This window comes from Triplophysa dalaica, chromosome 24 (genome assembly GCF_015846415.1).
Source record: "Triplophysa dalaica isolate WHDGS20190420 chromosome 24, ASM1584641v1, whole genome shotgun sequence".
NCBI classification, from domain to species: Eukaryota; Metazoa; Chordata; class Actinopteri; order Cypriniformes; family Nemacheilidae; genus Triplophysa; species Triplophysa dalaica.
In genome coordinates this window covers 14,509,353-14,531,200 of record NC_079565.1, presented here as the reverse complement: position 1 = coordinate 14,531,200, position 21,848 = coordinate 14,509,353, and the positions used below count along the sequence as shown (strand labels likewise).

Sequence of the window (21,848 nt, the reverse complement as noted above, 5' to 3'; positions counted from 1 at the left end):
CGCGAGGCCACTCGGCGGCGAGGACTCTCCGACAGCATGTCTCTCCTTCCTCCCGGGTTTCGGCACCAATGTAACACGATTCAAGTATGGAAGGAAGGAGTCGGGAACCGGAAGACATTTAAACAAACATTTAATAAAGTAATAATAGCCGGCGGCCCCTCACGGACGACCGCCGGCGCAATAACATTAACATAAACATAAATACAAACACAAGTTCGGGCCCGGTCCTCTCTCTTCGACGGTCCGGTCGCTGGTTCCTTTTATGCTCCCATCTCCTACGTGATTCGAGGCCGGTGTGCGCACAGCTGGCGCTAATTCACAATTACTCACCGGACTCGAACCACGGTCTCGCCCCGCCTACTCTACTACAGTGTTATGTAGCTAACGTTAGCAAGTGAGCTGCTATGTAGCTAGCACGCAATGTGCTAACACAGCTTATACAGTGGCAATGTTTACGACATTTATAACAGACAATTGTGCTTATAAACCACATTAGGACATACATAAGACATAAGACAGAAAAGCGACAGCCAGGTAGCCCCGCGTCTTGTAACTCGCACTGGGTCCAGGCCCATGCTTGGGACGACCCTGGCTTTAACAATACAAAAATATACCTAAAGTTAAATAAAAAGCCACTCTTCTTACACCTTTCAATCATTTCCTTCCTAGTGGTTTCACCCACACACCATGAAACGGTTTACCAAAATGGTCCTTGAAATCACTTCTGAGAACGACGATTGACTGATATCTCATTACCACGCAAGGATTTCTCCACACCAAATACCTGCTGCACCTCCAGCAGCCTTCCCTGCTTTTACACACTATTCTCTTTGGTTCTTCCAAACACTCTATTCTGTAGCTCTATTCTTTGAATGCAGGTTAAAAAAACACTTATCTGAATAATATGTAAGTATGCCAAAGCCTACTAAAAAAGTTCCACTATCGAAAGTACAGTCTTTTTGTTGGAATAAAGTTATTGTCTGTAAATATTACTATTATTTTTGTTGTTGTTGAAATGTGTCTTGCTCATCGATTTGATTTAGGCAATAAGCCAATTGAGAGAGGTTCTTGGTTCGACAATATTGTTAACCATAACCATATCACTAAAACCGGTTTAGTGTAGTTGGTGATGTAGAAGAACCTAACCAAGGGTTGTCAGCTTCACGTGGACTGTAAATTTGATTGGTTGACTGAAATATTATATACACTGTATACACAACGATGTTGAAAAGCTCCCTTGGCAAATTAGTTCAAGCAAGGCTTTCATTTCGACAAGTGACCAGAGGTCAATTGTTTCTTCAAAGATCAGTGGTCTTCAATGTTTTTCGGGGCAAGGACCCATAAGATGAGAGATGCATGGAGCAGGGACCCCTTATACTAAATGTGTAAATGGAGCTATTTAAATAGAAACAAACCTATTGTCACAGCAATATTATGTTAAGACATTACATAAGCACTATTAAGTTAATTTTGCAAATAGGCAAAATACTTTCCTGTGTATTATTTTTTGTCTTTTATATAGATTGCTTGATTATTTTAAGGGATTTGCAGCATCAAATGTATTCATTTTACTGTGAGATGGACAATTAAACATTTATTTGAACCTTTGTTTTTATCAAGGCTTCAAAGAGATGAATTACCCTGGTTAATGGCACAAAGACTATTCTAGTGGAGGTAGAGTTTGTCACTGGATGCGAAAAAAATTAGTGCCGATTTTATGCATTCTGTTGTAAAATCAGGCCATTTTATTGTGAGTGTTTTTTCTTCTTCAGCTTCTCTGTGTGTTGATCTAAGATCTTTATGGGCTTAAGATTCTTACAGATCTTCATCTGTACCTCATAGATTGACATGAAATGTATTTCAGTCTTATGTTCATAGAGTATTCAGCTCACTGTTGTCTGTTAACACATTGTGTTTTCTGTACTACCAGGTGACTCATCTTTTTGATAATGGAGGCACTGTCTTCTTTGCAATCTTCATGGCAATATGGGGTGAGAAATCTTTTTTATTACGTTAATTCAGCTTTTTCCACCAGCACAAAGAAAGGTTTGAAGTACAAATGAAGTCATTATAAAAGAAGTGCTTTCAGCACGCAAGTGCAAAATAAGAATCAATAGTTGTCTGCTGAGGCTGTAATAGCATTGACTGCAAAGCCCAAGAGAAGTGAATGTAATAAATCATTGCTTTGTCCCACATTACAACAAACCCGACAATCAGGTCACACAGTCAACCTCATTTACCAGCAAAAAAGTTAAATATTTCACAAGTAGCTTACTAAGACTTAAGTTAACTCAGTAGTATACAGGAATGGACTTCGTGCAAACATTTAAATCGATATATAATTGTCAGACTGTCCCAGAGGTCACTGGTAAGCCAATGGTGTGTAATTGTGGACAGATTATTATGCATAATTGACTGGATAAAGCTAATGCATCATTTCCCCAAAGAAAAGAGAACAAGAAGCGAGTAAATAAACACGGGTCATTTACAGGACAAGAGGAATGGAGTAACTTACATTAGTGCTGAAAGCAGATCGTACTTAAACTTATGAATGTTCAAATTCATACGACTGAACCAGCTTGTCAAATAGTTATAAATTTTCATGTAAGATTGTGGTGAATTTACTGTGGTGGTCCATACTCAGAGATTTACTTCAGACTGCTGATTACTAATGTCAGCACTCGACCTGAAATAGAAAACTGACCACAGAGAAAGACAGTTACACTCATTTCCAATAGACCACGCATTGCATTCGGATGGCATTCAGATGCAACAAAGCATGAAATTAAGCTTGTGTAGCTGGATGTGTTTGTGTCCATCTCTTTGTGTGAAGTGTGCTTGGCTTTTTCATCACTCAGGTGCAAAGCTTTGGAAAGCCTAAACAAAGCAACATATTAGTCACGACCATATTTATATTAGCTGGTTAAGTGCTATAAAAATCCATCAGCTACACACCATCATCATTTGAGGAGGTTACAGCAAACTGTATTGTACTGTAATACACAATTTTACAATAATTACAACAAATAGCATCATTGTGTAAATTGTAAAAAAGATCATGTCAGATGCCATGTGGGGGCTTCTGGGAAAACGTTCACGTGGTGACAAGCGTAAAATTACTTAATTGCTTATAAACATAATTAGGGGAAATTAACTCTTAAAACATGACAGACTTCTATGTGCTAATACAGAGGACGATACCGATGTTACTCTTCTCCATGTTAAGATGAAAATAGTTTGTGCTAAAGCAGCAGAAGCCATGGCCCTTCAGGAAATACTTGCATTTGACAAATAATACGCCTTATTAAAAGCTGTACAAGGACAACAGTTCATTAAAGCGGCCCTGCAACAATGTGTCATGCATTCTGAATTATTTCCAATGTTAAATGTGCTGTCTTCTCATGCTCAACATGGTCAACTTGTCAAAAAACGAGTTGGGCCTATAACATAGTATTTCTGTGCTCGATATACACTCCCCCAGCGCTCATACAGGTTTCGGAAAGTTCTTTTCAAACACATAAAACTGTTTTGCAACAACTTTTCTTAGTCCCATATTGGACAATTCTCCCGGAAAAGCACACGGCACGGCCACATGAGAGCAGGAGAAGGAGCATGTTCAGTCGTCACTCGTAAGCAGGAGAGAGAGCATACGTTCGTGAAGTTCAGGTGTTTGTTTGTTCACTGCATTTGGGTGATGAATGTTATATAAACGGTGGATATAAACGGTGTTTTTTTGACCCTACGCTTTTCACAGAGGATATATACTGTATTTATAAAAATGCCAATGTTTCGCTTTACTTAGTGATTTCTGTCAGGATGTTAAGAGACTTCCAACCAACAATTCAAAAAACGTTTCTGGACAAGATTACCTACACTGTTAGACCTTTCCAGGCATTTCTACAATCAAATACTGGCAACACTGTTGCCAGCTACTTACTGTAATGTATATTCCACAGTAAGTAGCTGGCAACAGTGTTGCCAGTATTTTACTGTAACTGAATCTTTACGGTGACTAACTGGCAACAGTTTTATCAGTATTTTACTGTAAATCAAGAATAACAGCTTATAACTGGCAAGAATAGTGATAGTTATTTACTGTAATGCAACACAATCACAGTATAATACTACATATACATTCTGTGTTTTTAATATTGTGGTCATTCTGCTCCATCAAAAATGCTGCAATTTTAATTAATGGTATTATCTTCTAAAAAGACAAAGAAATTCAAGAGGTTTCAACAAACGTAATTTATTACTTTAGCAAAACATGCATACAAAACACAAGAAAATCCATAATTACATACGACAATTAAACAAATCACATAATTCAACAAAACTGAATGTTATTCTGAAATAAAACATCCACTGCTAGTGTATCGCAAAGTATAAATAAGTATAAATAAAATAAAAGGAAAATATAGAAAATAATAACACTGTATTGTATGTGTGTGTATATAGACATGTATGGCAAAGATCAGTCAAAATCTTAACCAAATACATTCTATTTTCTTTTACAATATTAAAAATATATATATATAAACAACATAAATTTTGTCACGTATCAATTCATTAAACATATTTTCAACACAACTTTGCAAATTAAATAGTAGTCACAACAATACATGTAACCAAAAGACTAAAATATTCACTTACAATTTCACACAAACAAATCTTTAAATGAAATAAAAAGTAATAAAAAAACATAAATAATCAAAACAAAAACAATACCAATCATTTGTAGATTTGGTTTAGCATGTTGTTCCAAACTGGTAGTAACTCAGCACAAATTGAATTACCTCTTTATGCGTAACAATAATTGTATTAATAAATATTTCAAGCAACCTTCAAGGGGGCAACCAACTTTTCTACCATCTGTAATATGAATCTGCAGGTGTATGCACAGCTCTGAAAAATGACTAGCCACAAATTCACACCCTGGAAGCTGACAGTGGAAACAGCCTGTGGATGCCTATGTGTGTCTTGTGTTTGTGACTGCCTGTGGTTTCTGTGCATATGTGACCTTAATGAGGAGAATTTCTTAAACATAAAAGGGCACTGCTGCATTACACAGTCAAACTGAAAATTTGCTCTGTGTTGGTGTTTTTTAACACGTGTATAAAAAGGCCTAGTCGGCGGAAAGGCAAATCGCAGTTTACATCTGTACATTGTGGGTAATGTTACTACACAATCAAAAATAAACAGGAAAACTAAAGAAACAAGCGGTGAGGTCAGCTGCTGATAAAAAATAATGTTCAACACTATGGGATACTGAAAGTTGTGAGATGCTAAAAGCTAGCTAACAGGTAGCTTTTTGGAACCAAAAGAGACTAAGCACATAATAAGAAATGATTAACTTTACCTACATTTGCAGGATATTTAAATAAAAACTTCTAAATATTTGAAATGTTTACTCACTCATTGTTGGGGATTCCATTTTAAGTTTTAAACCATGAAAATCCAGTCAGTAAGATAATGAACACAGCACAAGCAAAAGAACATACACTCAGAGATCACACACACCTGGTTTCCCTTAAAGGGGCAACACCTTTGTGTTAAGAATTAAGCAGTCAGTGCACAAACATGTGTGTTAATGCATAAATCTTTGTTTTTCTACCTGAAAATCTTACTCTTGGCAATAAATAGGGCTACAATTAGTGACAGTGTAGTAAAAAAGGCAGTATTTTACAGCTGAATATTACAGCTGTTATCTGTAATGTGTTTATAAAGTAATTAACTGTAATATATTATTTGCACTACAGAAATGCATCTCATGTTTCAGCAAAATACTGTTTCCCAATGTTACTGCTAAACACTGCCTATTTTAAAGTTATTTACCCTGAAATTTACAGCAAGGTTTAACAGTGTACTCAGTATTTACATAAATTTATATAAAAACGATTTAGCATTTATATAAAAAGGCACTTGTTGTGGGAATGAATGCTTGTCTTGAATCAAAAATAGAAACAGGCCATGTACATAATGATTTGTTTTGTCATTTAAAACTGTACTGAAACCGGTTTGAATCATATAACAAACTTCTTGTGTGAACATGATCTTGTAGTCACACCAATAAATGTAGAAGCGTCCATGCATAGTCAATTGCCATTGTTTGTGTTCACTTCTTACTTTTACCATATTTTTTTACCGTGACAAATTATATCCCATTTATAAAATAAAAAAACCTCCCAGTAAACTGCCTATTGCTTAATTTGTTATGAGAACCAGTAAAAATGAATGCATTAACCTTCTATTGGTTTTAATGCTGAACCTGTTAAAATAAGGAAGAGTTTAATATAGCCCTGTACCAGGCCCTTTACTTAAATGCACAGCTCAACACTCTTCGGCATTTGATCTGTGCTTACATCAGAAAGTAATCTGACTAATGCTTAGTGCAGTTGTTTCATTAAAATACTGTAATACTAATCATTAAATTATACAACTGCCTGTCCATGGTGTTTCATTTAGGAAGACAAATGATCTAAGTGTACTAAGAGGGTCTAAATTAGGAATTTACTAAACGTATTGTGCTGATAGTACTGTTTATGTCTAAAAGTTGTGCATTATTTTGCATCTTTTTTTAGAGAAATAATGAAATCAGGCAAAAGTACAAACAAGCCGAAAAATTTGCATGCAATTAAGTATTTTTTTTTAATTGCAATTCCAAATGCTGCGTTTTGAAGAATGCAGTAGACTGTAGCAACTTCACTGGACCGAACAGCATCACTCAACCGCTGAGATCCAAGCACCTAGATCAGTCTATAACAATACTATAACACACACATGACTGGTTATTATGGTTTATAAATTGAACATTTGATCAACATTTCTATTGTTGGGCATTTCAAAGTAGCTGTGCATTTAGCAGCATGTAACCAAAGATAAAGATGCGTCACTTCCGTTAAAATTAATGGCGAGGAATGCAACGCTCAATATTGCCCCTCAAGGATGTCTCGCCTTTCAGTAAAACAAGCCAATCGTCAATCAGTAAAGACTGCGATTCTCTGGGGCGGGGCTCACGCGAGGCGCATGCCAGTCTGTGCACAGATACAGTATATGAGGAAATTGCCCTTTTAGCGCAATTTAAGTTTAGCAAACCCAATTTATGATACAGGTCATGTTTATATATTGATCGAAAATGTGCTGTTTAATTGTGCTTTTTGACAGGATTTTTTGAAATATCTGCCTTCCCCGATTCAAGTAGATAAGACTTTGGACTTGCTGTGACGTAAATTGCTGCCCAGAGGCTTTCCTAACATGGCTGCCGAGTGGCACAACTTCTGTAAACGGACTTTGATGTAACACACAATGTGTAATTTGTGGATTTTAGAAGCACAGTCATGTGGGCTACAGGTCAGGTGATTGGCCCAGAAAAAATGAAAATGGAGCATGCAGGTGTAACCAAGCAACTTTCTTTTATGATGAATGATAGTGCTATAACTTTCTCTCTAGACTTTATAGACCTTGACTTTTGAGAACAACACACTGCCAGTTGTACAGCTACAGGTTTGCTCCACAGACTTCAGTGCCCCCGGGAATGTGGATGCAAGTTTTATGAACAGACATTTGGACTGTGTTATTAGAGTGCTTAGACAGGGATTGAGAGTGTACTGTCCCTGACAAAGACACACATAGGGACCTTACAGCATTTGCAAGTCTAATTCTTCACAACTCAAATGTAAAGACCGCTTTCAGGAGGAAAACCAGGCTTTAAAAGTTAGATTTCTCTCACACTCTTATTCTTTCTCTCTCTCTCTCTTTCTCTCTCTCCTTGCATCTATTTTGCTTTAAACAAAAGTAGGTCATAAAAAACAAAAATAGGTCCTTGTTTTACTTTACTTTGATTTTTTGTGTCCAATTCAGCTTTTTGGATTAAGAAAAAAGTAATTGGATAAATGCATAGCGCTGGTGCTCTCAGGACGAATCTACTTCTACTAGTTTAACGACGGGAAAACGGTCGGTGGACCCTGACACATGGTCTAAACGGGTTGTCCTGAATCTCTTAATGAGAAATGGCTGTTTTTGGTCGTAACGTACAGTAAACCAATGAGAGTCTCAACTATCATTCCCTTTAAGAGCTAGTTGCGGTCACTCCATGGCTAAGTCGCTATTTACACAGGGGTAATACTGAACGGTGTCCTAGAGAGGAAACACATCTGCTTGTGCGTGAGGGTAAAGTGCGCGAGCAGATCATCCACAGGACAACACCTATTTGTATCTTTATGTACACAATAATAATCTTTAACATAATAATCCAGTTATTTTATATATTCGGATTGTTTGTGTGCTGCTGCGCTTACCCCTGTCTAATAAGCAAAATTAAAGCGTGTTTTCTACTAACGCGCTCTTCAAATTAACGCAGAACGGAAAATTGGGAACTGCGTCGAACTAAAACTAGCAAAAACACTTGCGCAGTGCAGAGTGTACGATATGGCCCATTGTCGAAAGAGGTTTGGATAGGCCTTTTTAAAATAGAGTGAATGCCAATATATTGGAAGTATGTGGACTTATTATACACCTTTGAAGGTCTAGATTGGGATTTATAGCGTTCACTAGCAGTGAGTTTAAGAATCGCAAACCAATCTCTCAGTCCTCCGGTAACCCCTCCCTTTCGAAACAGGACGGTGGCCAGCACAGTACAAATATATGTCGTTGGCTAACAACATGACTTCTAATGATGATGCAGGGAAGAGATCCTGCGGGCATTAAGCTAAGTTTATACTCGAGCGTTGGTAAACTGAACTTTAGAAAGACCGTAGAAAGAGCGATGTCTTATTTATTACGTAAAATACTGGGTCTGTGGGTTGAACTATAAAAATAAGGATAAAGTCAGGACCTAGCAGAGATGCATTAGGACTCGCAGTACTTAGAGTCAGTAAACAGCAATGCTGTTAAAGGCGTTTGATCTGACAGCAAGATTGCAGTAAGGAATAAGTAAGGAGACGTTTTTCCCCCTTTGTAAAGTCACGGACAACCGGACTGTGTACCGCAGGGAAGAGGGAGAGAAAATGCACATGGTAGAGCTGTTTGTCCATTTAGGGCTACTGTAAAAAACATGGCGACCCAACATGGCGAATTCAATGTATAAAACAAACCTAACGGTTCATTATGTAGGCTCTTTATATACCTCTGAAGAATTATTTTGGTATATCATATTGCATTAATTTTAATAGATCCTCCTAAAAATCCCACATTGGTGCTTTAACTCGCATTTTTGTGTCATTGTGTCAATAAACCTCAGTTGCAAACCGATCTCACGAAAGTGAGGTCATATAATTTGTAGATGAAATGTAACTGTGATGCTTCACCGCTAAACCTGTCACTGGACACATTTCATCAAGTTAAGTTAAGTGTTGTCATGAAACTGTGTTATTATAACTTATAAAAGCAAAGGGTTACCATCAAGTGTCCTTCCGGTGCCACTAGCCAGACGTGTCACGATGCAGACCCTTCCCTCGCAGTGACTTAAAACGGACCTGTTGTGTATCTCTTTCTGTTCACAATCATACCATATCCTCCTCCACCACAGCCACGGTGTTCCTTGAGTTCTGGAAACGGAGGAGGGCGGAGCTAACCTACGACTGGGATTTGATTGACTGGGAGGAAGAGGAGGTGAGCTTGCCTTCATTTAAAGAATTTTACGCTAAATTTATGTAATTGTTGCCTACACGCACCATGAGATACACTTTATCAGACCTGTTTAAATGACCATTTAGTTCATGAACTGAAAGTGGTGTGTGTTTGTTGTGTTCCTTATAGTATAGACCCCGTGTCATGCTGTGTTCTGTGAGTGTGCCTTATATCAAATCATGTTATGTTGTGCATGCTGTATTCCTGACGTGAATACAACTCAAGGGATGTTCACACTGACGGCCATTACGAGTGACTGTTGAATGGCATTGGATTAAAGTTGGCTATTTGAGGCAACAATACAACTATACAGAGGAGAGTTCATCTTTATGCAGATGCAATGAAGTGGATGAAATAAGTGGAACTGGATTTTGCAGCCGAGCAGGGACCCACCCATAGAATCAGTACTGTGACTCGCCTACCTTCAGTTATTTGCATCAATAGTCGGGTTTTCATCACCCTGGATTTATCCGTAATTTGAAGTTTCGCAAACTTTCGAAACGTTTATAAAAAGAGTTAATGCGAAAAGACATTTGCTAAATAAATTCTGACGTAGTGAACATTAAAGCCACGAGACGAAGCAGCTTTTACTGTTGATTGTGTCTTTCTGGTTTACAGATCTTTTTTAATTACTGTTGGTTACCAGGTTACCAATTCCACCGTGGTCTGCTCATTGAACTTTATTGAATTAGTCTTTCAGTAATTGTGAAATTTGAAAAGTTTGCATCACGTTTGAATGGACACTCGGCTAATGATGCAACCACATTTTCGAGGAGAGTTGCTATGTGGGCGGATTATTTGATGCAAATGAGCATGAAGTAATGCAATGCAAAACTATGGATAAGAATGAATGTAATGTATGCAAAATGACTTGAAGTGATATTTAACCAAAAAAATGCAACCTTTTTTGGACCTCCAGCAATAACCTCTCAGTCAGTGTGAACATCTCCTTGTTAATTACATTCTGTATCATCTCAGCATGTCTAGAATCATTGTTGTGTTCAGCGTATGATTTGTGTAATATGTGTGTGAGTGTGTCAGTGTAATGCGTGTCCAGGGGAAATCCTTGAGAGAAAGAGCATCCAGATGTGGCTGATGTTTGCTGCTGGTCAGGTTATTGCTAATTTCTGTATCACGGTGGTTCTCAAACTATTAGTGTTCCTATTTATTTTTGATTTTATTTACAGTTATAATGTAGGTTTTGTTTGTAATTATTAGACTCTGAGTATTGTTGGTTGAGTTAAATAGTTTTTTCATTAGCAGGTGGCTATATCTGGAAGGGCAGGCCAATGGTTTATATATTACAGAATCATGATTTTAGTAATTATATACATGAAATTGCAAACATATATTGAATACTTAATTAACATATTCATGTTTTGTTTATATTTTTATCTGTTTGGTTTTGAATATAGCCTGCATAGTATTTATGATACAGTTACTACACTCCACTGAAATTAGTATTATGAGCAGTTGTATGTGTTAAAATTCGAGATCAGGTGCATTATGGGATATCTCATAAATGGGATATACTGTATATAATATGCGATATATCTTAAAAGAGAGTTTGAGAATTACTGCTGTATACAATTCTTTTGCAATATTCAGTTGTCATATTATTGACTTAAAGAGATGCACACTGTATATTGGTTGTCAATAAATGCATCATGTTAAGGCCTTTGAAGTGAATATACTCAGTGTCATTTAAGTCATGTGATATACTGTAATCTCTGGTGTAGCATCATCACTGGTCACTATGTTTCCAGCCAAAGCAGATGATGCTGAACATCTTGTGTTATGAGAGTCCATCACGGCAGCTGAAAGCAAATGTTTACCGTCTGTTCTTTATTTCAAATAATATGTTGTCTTCTTGAAAAGGAGGAACTACGGCCCCAGTTTGAAGCCAAATACTCCCGGAAGGAGAGAGTAAACCCCATCTCAGGAAAACCAGAACCCTTTCAGCCTCTCACAGACAAACTCAGCCGGCTCATGGTGTCTGTGTCGGGAATCTTCTTTATGGTAGGATCCTGTGTTCAGTTCAGCTTAAAAAAGTCTTTCTGTAGAAAGATTTCAAATGATCTAGATAACTAATATGCATCTATAACTAATATTAGGCTCTATGATTATTATTACATCCCAATGTGAACTTCAAATGAAACTACACAACATTTATGGATATAAGAATATTAAATGATTGCAATCTCTTTTCTACTCTTTCAAAAAATAAAAAACTTAGCTCTGTATACTGTGGTAGGATATATAAGACCATTTTTTATTGTCCTTATGTTGTCCCGTTGTTTCACTCATCTGTAAGTCGCTTTGGATAAAAGCATCTGCTAAATGCATAAATGTACATTTAGTCATTTAGGAGACGCTTTTTTATGCATTGTATTCTTTTGTTTCTGATGGCTTTGGCGTTGCTATTGCCTTGCTCTTACCACTGAGCTACAGGAAAGCATAAATAAATTATTACAAATAAATTAAAGATCAACAGCTGTAAGTCAGGATATATTCCGCAAGGGATATCCCTCGCCTCAAACTTCTCTATCGTGTGGTAAAATAGAGAGAAAAATTATGTGAGTGTTATGTGAGCAATGAACATTGTGTTGTGCATGTTGAATTAACTGTATGCTACACTTACAATTTTAAATTACGAAGGGCTGTGTTAGCTAGGAAAGCGCTACTCACGTTTACTGCTAAATACAAATAAAATATAAGAGTTTAACTAGATGTTATGATCTTTACCAATAGACCTTAAATGTACAAAGGAAAACTTACCAGTGAGTTTGTTTGGGAATCACTGAAATAGGCTTCATAGAGCGCTCCATGACAACGACAAGTACTCCGGTATTTTATTTTTCCTGTGGAGGTCTATGGTAGTGTCTCTTTCAACGACTCTGAGCTTTGATGAGGTTGCTATGGTTTTTGAATGGTTGTTAACACATTTCTGTACACGATTCTTAAGGTAATTATAGGAAACATTAAATAATGCCTATTAGTTCTGATAAGGTTTACTGTATAGGAGGCCCTGTTCCATACTGAATGTTATAATAAATTGCCTCCCTCTGCTGGTGTTGGTATATGAGAGTGGAGGTTTAGCTGTGATATATATTATCTACTGTATGTGACCATTTTGCTCCTGATATTACATTTTGACACACTCCTCTTGCAGATCTCTTTGGTTCTGACAGCCGTGTTTGCTGTGGTGGTGTTCCGGCTCATTGCCATGGAGAAATTTGCATCCTTTCAGTGGGAGTTTGTGAAGAAGAACTGGCAGTTCGCCACCTCAGGCACTGGAGTTTGCATTAACTTTATGATAATCATGTCTCTGAATGTGGTTAGTGTCTTTTTTCTAGTCCCAAAAGCCTTTGTACACCAAGACACAGACAAACAACCAAACAAAATAAACCAGCTAAAAATGTTTTGAGTATCAAAAAAACGAACGCCGCAAAGTGAATGAATTTGTGTCAAGCTCTCTAAGAACCTGAAGAAAAAACAAATACTCTTTGAAGTGAAAACTAAACAACAGGTTCTTCAAAATGTCTTCCTGTCTGTACATACAGTATATACTATTTTGCAATGTTTAATGCAAACGTGTGAAATATAGTGCAAAATATAGTATGATACGATAGTTGAAGAAAGGTTCATTAAAAGGAAGGAAGGAGACGGGAACCGGAAGACATTTAAACATTTATAAAGTAATAACAGCCTGCGGCCCCTCATGGCCGACCGCCGGCTAACAAAACAAATACAAATACAAACATGTTCGGGCCCGGTCCTCTCTCTTCGACGGTCCGGTCACTCGTTCTCTTATATGCTCCCGATCTCCTACGTGATTCGAGCCCGGTGCGCGCACATCTGACGCTCATTAACAATTACTCACCGGTCTCGAAACCATGGTCTCGCCCCGCTACAATAATAATTGTTTTTTGTTAGTGTGTTGCTTAGACATACAGCTGAATTTGCCTCCTACATATTGTTATGTACGCCAACGCGATCTCACAGCAATTCTTACATATTTACAGGGTGGCTTATTCGCAAGGCTGAGGTTACTTTTCAAATGTATTTCATTACAGATTACAAAATACGGTGACACTTTATAATAAGTGCACGCTATGAATCGTTAGTTAAGCATCAGTACATAGTTAATTAATCATTTATGAAGCATTGGCCCCACATTAATAGACATTAGTAAGCAGTTTATAAATACAGCTATAAATGCTTTGTTCTTGATTTATAAGCATGTATATAATATGCTTAATAATCAAATTTTCATACTTTATTAAGGATGAATTCATCATTTCTAAACTAAGGATTACATTACTTACAAACCAATTAGTTAGGAGTTGTCAGTGGTTCATGAGATCATTTAGAAAGTGTAAGTAAATGATTAATAAACTCTTTGAATGCACATTTATACATCTTATTATTCTGACATATAGTAACAGTTACTTAATTTGTTAATAACGGCTTTTTTAACACACATTCCTGCTGTAATTCATGATTAATTAAGGTAGTTATAAAACATTTACTAGTTGTAACTATTTTTGTGAGCTCATCTAAAGTGAGGACTATGTATGCCTTGTAAAGCATTTACAAATGAGAGTTAAAGGCTCAGTTATCTTCTAAACAGAAATAGGAAAAACACAACACAGAGGTATTCAGAAAATATAAATATTTATTTCAAGATGCAAAAGAAATTAAACTGTACAACTGTACATATTAATGAATATAAAACAATTTATTGTAAAATAATAAATAAACCTCTGCAAAATTAAAATTGTACAACCAAACATATAAATTAACATTAAATGAATTGATATAAAATGAAAAATAAACTTCTGAAAAAATTCCTGCACACCTCCAGAAAAAATATAACTGTGAAGTGATATGCAACTCTCATTTGTAAATGCTTTACAAGGCATACATAGTCCTCACTTTAGATGAGCTCACAAAAAAAGTTAACTGACAACAAGTAAATGTTTTATAACTACCTTAAGTAATCATGAATTACAGCAGGAATGTGTGTTAAAAAAGCATTTATTAACAAATTAATTACTGTTACTATGTCAGAATAATAAGATGTATAAATGTGCATTCAAAGAGTTTATTAATCATTTACTTACACTTTCTAAATGATCTCATGAACCACTGACAACTCCTAACTAACTGGTTTGTAAGTAATGTAATCCTTAATTTAGAAATGATGAATTCATCCTTAATAAAGTATGAAAATTTGATTATTAAGCATATTATATACATGCTTATAAATCAAGAACAAAGCATTTATAGCTGTATTTATAAACTGCTTACTAATGTCTATTAATGTGGGGCCAATGCTTCATAAATGATTAATTAACTATGTACTGATGCTTAACTAATGATTCATAGCATGCAGTTATTATAAAGTGTTACCCAAAATACATGCTTTAAAAAGTAATCTGTAATTTATTTTGTTAGATTACAGGCGTTTTGTAATTTAATCTAAATACTTTGTAATACGAAAAAATTGCAATTACCTAAAAATTACTTAAAGGTACAGTTTGTAAGAATTTTGCAGTAAAATATTCAAAAACAACTAGGCTACTGTTATATATATTGTTCAGCTGAGTACTTACAATATCTCAAATGTTTCCAACTACTTGTAAATCGTGGGGAAATCGGCATACTAAACAGTGACACGGGGCTGTGTAGTCGCCTGTCAATGGCGTCATATCCGCGTAACCCTTTGTTACTGCCTTTCATGACGTAGAAACCGCATGACAACAGTGTCGTGGAAAAATGTGGATGTGTCTTGCGTCTAGCAAGCCACTAGCTTGTTTCGAGCAGTCACCTATTTATGGACCACAAACAACATCTATAAAACTTTACTTAGTCTGATAACATGATTTCTCGTTCCGGAAGGATTGATGGGCATCAGCGGTGAAGTTGAAGACAACAGATTCCATCATTAAACGCTCATTTTGATTGTGCGCCCTCTAGGTGCGTTTTTTTTACAAACTGTACCTTTAAACAAGAAACTTGCAAACAAATGTCTTATGAGGATAACCGCTTTTTATAATGCTTTCACAGTTTGTCAGAGAAAGAGAATCAACAATCGCTGTTAACATGAATTGCCTGTTACTATTTATATTAATGTTTAAATGAAATAATGGTAAAATATTACCAAAGTATAACTTTGGTAATCCAAAATACTTTTTGGATGTAACTGTAATGTGATTACCACCCATTTAAAAGTAACTGTAATGAAATACATTTACTCAAATTTTGTATTTTAAATACGTAACTAAGTAACACGTATTTCATAACTCCCCAGCCCTGCTTATTTGAATAAATTTGTATAATTTGAATCGTGAAAAAATGTATGATTATTAGAAAAAAACAACACTGAAGCCCATCCTCTAACCCCACCCCTAAACCTTATTTCATTGGCCGCAGAAGCAAGTCATACTAAAAAGTACAAATAAATGTGTACAAATTAATAGAAATTAATGACCCTATATATATGCAAATTCCTGTGAGATTGTGTTGAAATTTCCCACTAACGGTACAAAAAAATCGACCTCATGCTAATCCAACATTAGTAAATAGACGAAGTAAAATTAGTAATTGTTTTTTTTCCAATTTGAAAGTTGATTTTTGTGTATGTGTGTGTTTGTGCATTAGTGTGAAATTCGGTTTTGTTGTAAGGTTGTTATTAAAGGTGAATTGTCACTAGGGTTCAGAAACAGATACAGAATCTACTAATTGTTGCAACGCCTGAACAACTACGTTCAGTTTTTGGACTGTTCATTGTTCAACCCTGTCTATTTTCTTTTACCCATCAGGTCTATGAGAAAGTGGCCTACCTACTTACAAACTTGGGTAAGTATTGATCAATTCCAGGGTGACTATTGATTTAAGATGTAATTCCAGCAGTGTTCAAGCTGTGGGAACTATTCACCTTCCTCTAAAACATAACATATACACCAGTGATATTTTTCCCAATGACTGGATCATTCTAGAATGACTAGAGGTTCAAGGTTGTCTTACTTGTGGTCTAGAACACCCGCGAACAGAGTCAGAATGGGAAAACAGCTTTGCCCTCAAGATGTTCCTCTTCCAGTTTGTCAATCTCAACAGCTCCACCTTCTACATAGCATTCTTCTTAGGCAGGTGAGCGTACAGATCCACATTTATCTGCATTTGTTGTTTGTTTTTCAGTAAAATCGATTCCGTGTTTACTATGAATGCTTCCGTTGACTCTATCTGACCAGAGTATTCCACTTTAGCTGTGCCATGTTTTTTATGTTTAGGAGTCAGATTTGCTCGCCCTCGGCGGCAACAGACATGCAGACACAAACACCTTCCCCCATGTTAGCATGGCTAATTGAATTTCTATGCTAACCGAATGTTGCTGTGGTGTGTTTATTGTGTTTGTGTGTGTTTCGCAGGTTCGCTGGCAGGCCGGGCGACTATAATAAGCTGTTTAACCGATGGAGAATGGAGGAGGTGGGTGAGATAAGATGGGCTGTAAATGGGTCCTCTCACACTTGGATATACATCAGCGCACTCGTATTAACATCCGCCTCAGTTACGTTTAATAAAAATGGTCATTATTCAGTGCAGACTTCCTCATAATTGCATGATCATAACTATTGCAGTTGCTCATAAAACAGTCTGCCAGAATGTCTCGGTAAATCATTTGCTCTTTGTTTGCTGCTCAGCTCTACACATTACCTGTCATAATCACAACCAGGAGATATGTTTAAGACGTTTTATAATTGGTGTTTCTTTTCTAGTGTCACCCCAGTGGTTGTCTGATTGACTTGTGTCTACAAATGGGAGTGATCATGGTGTTAAAACAAATCTGGAACAATTTCATGGAGCTGGGCTACCCGTGAGTATTTGAGCATTACTTGACATGGGTTGTTTCAGGTTTGTAATTTAAATGTTGATGCGAGTAGAAGTAACGGCAGACCCCAAGGGAGCGCAAATTTCCAAGCGCCAGAAAGAGGGAGAAAACGACGCAGCCAGCGTTTTGCACGTGTTTTTAAATGTGACATGTAAATGACCCTAACATTTATATGATAAAACAGTTGTCGAACATTAAACATTTAGCTACTTAACTTTGGCTCTTTCATTTGTACTTCCTCGGCTTCTATCGATACAGCAAATCCCGCCTTCTTTCATTTGATTGGACAGTAATCCTCGCCTTCCTTCAAATGTTTGGCCACCTCAATCATTGATATTGAGCTCATTCAGAGTCCATATAAATTAAACTTCATTCCATTTCAACACAGCAAGGTGAACAAAGTAATGTTGTACATTATTCATTATAGATTAATAAAAATAGAGTGTAAATGTTTATATGCATTTAATCGATTATCCATGTATAAAATGTATGCTAACTAATTGGGACAATAAAGACCTCACTACTACCCCTAACCTTACCATTTACTTTATTATTGAACACCTGTCAGCCATTTTCTAATATCTCCTTAAGTTTATTGAAAATAAATGCCTTAATGATCTGATTTGAGAAGTGAAAATGTTGTTTGCCAAAAGGTGGATTTGATCTGGTCTTTGATCTTTTCAGTAATACGCATAAATTAATGTCTCTAAGCCTGATCGATATTTATGTTTCACTAGTGTTTGTAAGAGTCATTTCAACAATTAAGGCCTATACGCTCCCTCTATACATGGGCAGATGTGCCCATGTAAAGACTAGGTCTGAGATCATTCATCTAGCTATTTTCTACAGTATAAGACAGACATGAATAAAACTTTGATGGGGGCCCCCAATCTCCCTGGCCCATATGCACCTGCATACCCTGACCCTACACCACTGTTTAGGGTGGTTTCCTACAAAGCTTCCAAAACAATCCTTATTACAGGTTTTTGTAGTCTTGGACCATTTTATTCAGCCCTGCGACTGATTCATTATGGTTGCTTTCGACAATATGCTTCAAGTCAACGTGTGGGAGGCATGGAACATAAGGACTCCCAGCTGAGCAAACCTAAATCAAGAACTTCCTAAACACAGACGACACATAACACAGGTCTCCTTAATATAGAAAAAATATTAGATAACACATTTCACAGAACTCCTGAATATGGAGACAACATTACATTTCAATGTGGACATGTTTGGTGCATTTTTTGTTCAAGTTTGAGACATAAAGTCACCAAAATGCAGGTAAAAATCAGTGGAACCATTAAGGAGCAACAAGTCTGCTTTGAAAAAAGATAAAATTAGCTGCTGTGAACAAATAAATATTGACAAGCCTTGAAATAAATTACAGCCATTGCACCTTGCTGTTTCTGCTTCACCAAGAGATCCTTCAGGATATCTTGGGTGGGAGGGGTGTTAACTTACCACTGGTGTACTTCAGGGATCTGTGCTTGGTCCCTGCTTCTTGTCAATATAGACAACATTACTGGTTATTCATAAAAGCACATGAAGTTTCTAAACAATTGTCAAGACTTAGGCTATAGTGAAGACATTAAACCTATTATTTTAACTAATCATGTAAAATGTCCTGAACCAAACAGAAAGATATTATCATTTATTACAGAATTTGTTACTCAGAGAGGTTCATAGGCACAGAAGCAGGAGCTGTTATCTGTGCTGGGTAACAAAAACAGAGTTTGTCCTCAGTTCCTGTTCAGTGCTCTCACACTCAACTGATTTTGCTAACTTTGCTTTAAAGAGAAAACGACGCATCATCAGAATGAGCTACGGGTACAGAGTTAACTTTAAAGTCAAGAAACCATAATATGGGACATAAGATCTTTCCTGTCTACCATAAATATATACTCTACAATATGTACTGGCAAATTTATTGATTTGGATTAAGCCATATTACGTGAGTAAAAGAGCTGCTTTACTGAATTTCAAAGCATAAAACCAGAGGTACAGTATTTATAGCAGTGCTGATATTCGGTTCAGCAGAACAATTGTCTGATATTGATTTTTTTATATAAAAGTTCTGTAAACATTGTTAATATTGAATAGCATGTTTCAAACTAAATGTTGTCAGTTCTCATATATATTCCTGCCAACTACAGAAGTTTACAGACCAAGGTGTGTGCATTTGCAAGTATTTTAAACATCCCAGTTCTGTTATAAGAAATATTAGAACTCTTGAAATGCTGCTTATCCTAGTAGTGAACTGAACCAAAACATTGTTTCAATCTGATTATTATAGTGAATATAATAAATGGAATCCTGATTTTGATATTCCTCATGAAATCTGCTTAGGGTTGGTTCTAAAACCAAGAATACACATGTACCTGCAATGTCTGCATGCCATTAAGGGTGGGTCTTGATGCTTGACAAACACAATAACATAAAGTCCAGGGCATGGGCTGGCCAGGTCTATATATGACCCCAACAAATCCATCAAATGACATTCAATGTCTGGTAGGATCAATTTATGCAGTTGGGGCTTGAGTCTCAGCCATTACAAATTAAGTTCTGTGTTCTTCCTCCAGACTATTGCAGAACTGGTGGTCTCTGCGTAAGATCAAGCGTGCAGGTGAGCAGAGTAAAAGTAAAGAAGAACTTCCACAGTGGGACAGAGACTGGAACCTTCAGCCCATGAACACTCACGGCCTGGTGGACGAGTACCTGGAAATGGGTGGGTTCTGATCCACAACATCTGGTGAAATAAATGTGCTAAGTAAAGCTGTGCAAGTGATTCTACCATATTATAATGAAAATTAGTTTATGTTATTTACAGTTTTTGTTTTGTACAGTTTTGCAGTTTGGTTTCACCACTATTTTCGTGGCGGCCTTCCCTCTGGCTCCACTACTGGCTTTGCTCAACAACATCATTGAAATCCGATTGGACGCCTACAAGTTTGTCACGCAGTGGCGGCGACCAATGCCAGCACGGGCTACTGATATCGGTCAGTATTTTTGGCCTCTTTATCAACTTGTGTCCATTTTTTCCAACCTACATTTAGATATTTTTGGAATTTTAATTAAATGAGTTCGCTGGCATGGTTTTCATAACATATTTTCGTTCTAAACGGAATATTGGCCAGGGCACATTGATTTGGACATTTCAATTATCTGGACAAAAATCATCTCTTCATCTTGATTTGTTACTCTCAAAGTTTTTTGTTAAATTAGGCATCTGGCATGGCATCCTGGAGGGAATCGGAGTTGTGGCAGTCATAACAAACGCCTTTGTCATCGCCATCACTTCAGACTACATCCCTCGCTTTGTATTTGCTTTCAAATACGGCCCCTGTGTGGACAAGGGTTACCGGAACGAAAAGTAAGAGGATTTATTTTAATCAGAAAGCGGCAACTGCAGTGCCAAGCAAACCAGAGGTTGCCAAGACGCAGCTTTGACTTTGGCAACTTTCCTAGAGAATCTCTAGGAAACTATTGTGTTCACATTCAAAAATCAAATATAAAATCGTTCAGATTTATGAGGATTCATATCTTGAAATCATCTAAACCAAATTTGGATGAAATACAATTGCCGGGTCGACACAAAATGGATGCCAAATGTCAGTTTTGTCAAATATATAATAATGGGGAAAGAAAATCTGATGAAAAATTGTCAAAGGATTCAAAGAGTTATGAGCAGAAAAGTGAATTACAGTTAAGTGGCACCAGCAAGATTTAAAAAAACAACCCCCAAACTTGCTCAAATGATTTGCAAGGTTTTTATCACCTTGTTCTCTTCCATAGACTGCAAACCAGATGAAGAATTATACACTTGACTTAAAAAAAAATTGTTGCATGCTCAAATTACTAATACAACGCTGTTTATTTCTTTACACAGATGTCTGAGAGGATACCTGAACAACAGCTTGTCTGTGTTTGACATGGGCGAGATGAAAAATGGAAGTTATCACACACGATATTGCAGGTGCTGTTAAATTCATGAAGCACTGTGTTTTGTTAGTTACATTTTTCTCCATATCAGAAATTCTTTAATTCATTCCTCACAGATATCGGGATTACAGAGCACCTCCATGGAGTCCAGAGCCCTATGATTTCACTCTGCAGTTCTGGCACGTTTTGGCTGCCAGATTAGCCTTTATCATCGTCTTTGAGGTCATTGTTACTTTGATATTTAATACTGAAATGATGAAAGTCTAAATGTATCTGTACCTTGGAATAATTATGAGGTAATACACAAAATAACAAACCTGTGGTAGGGTGGCAACGGGTGCTTTGAAAGTTGTGCAACTTCAAGCAGTTCATAATATGCAGGAGT

General features: G+C 36.7%; 1 protein-coding gene across 3 annotated transcripts in view; it reads left to right on the top strand.

Moving 5' to 3' along the window:
- Positions 1-21,848, top strand: part of ano3 (anoctamin 3) — a 63,013-nt gene that overhangs the window by 34,549 nt on the left and 6,616 nt on the right. For 2 of the 3 annotated variants that reach the window (XM_056739471.1, XM_056739470.1), the window contains exons 13-25: positions 1,931-1,991; positions 9,527-9,609; positions 11,506-11,646; positions 12,800-12,964; positions 16,455-16,491; positions 16,671-16,782; positions 17,061-17,118; positions 17,409-17,506; positions 20,104-20,249; positions 20,368-20,520; positions 20,747-20,894; positions 21,411-21,497; positions 21,580-21,685. In XM_056739471.1, coding sequence (XP_056595449.1) covers positions 1,931-1,991; positions 9,527-9,609; positions 11,506-11,646; positions 12,800-12,964; positions 16,455-16,491; positions 16,671-16,782; positions 17,061-17,118; positions 17,409-17,506; positions 20,104-20,249; positions 20,368-20,520; positions 20,747-20,894; positions 21,411-21,497; positions 21,580-21,685 — 1,395 coding nt within the window. Of the gene's footprint in view, positions 1-1,930; positions 1,992-9,526; positions 9,610-9,756; positions 9,784-11,505; positions 11,647-12,799; positions 12,965-16,454; positions 16,492-16,670; positions 16,783-17,060; positions 17,119-17,408; positions 17,507-20,103; positions 20,250-20,367; positions 20,521-20,746; positions 20,895-21,410; positions 21,498-21,579; positions 21,686-21,848 lie in introns of all 3 variants that reach the window. The other variant, XM_056739469.1, reaches the window with a different exon arrangement.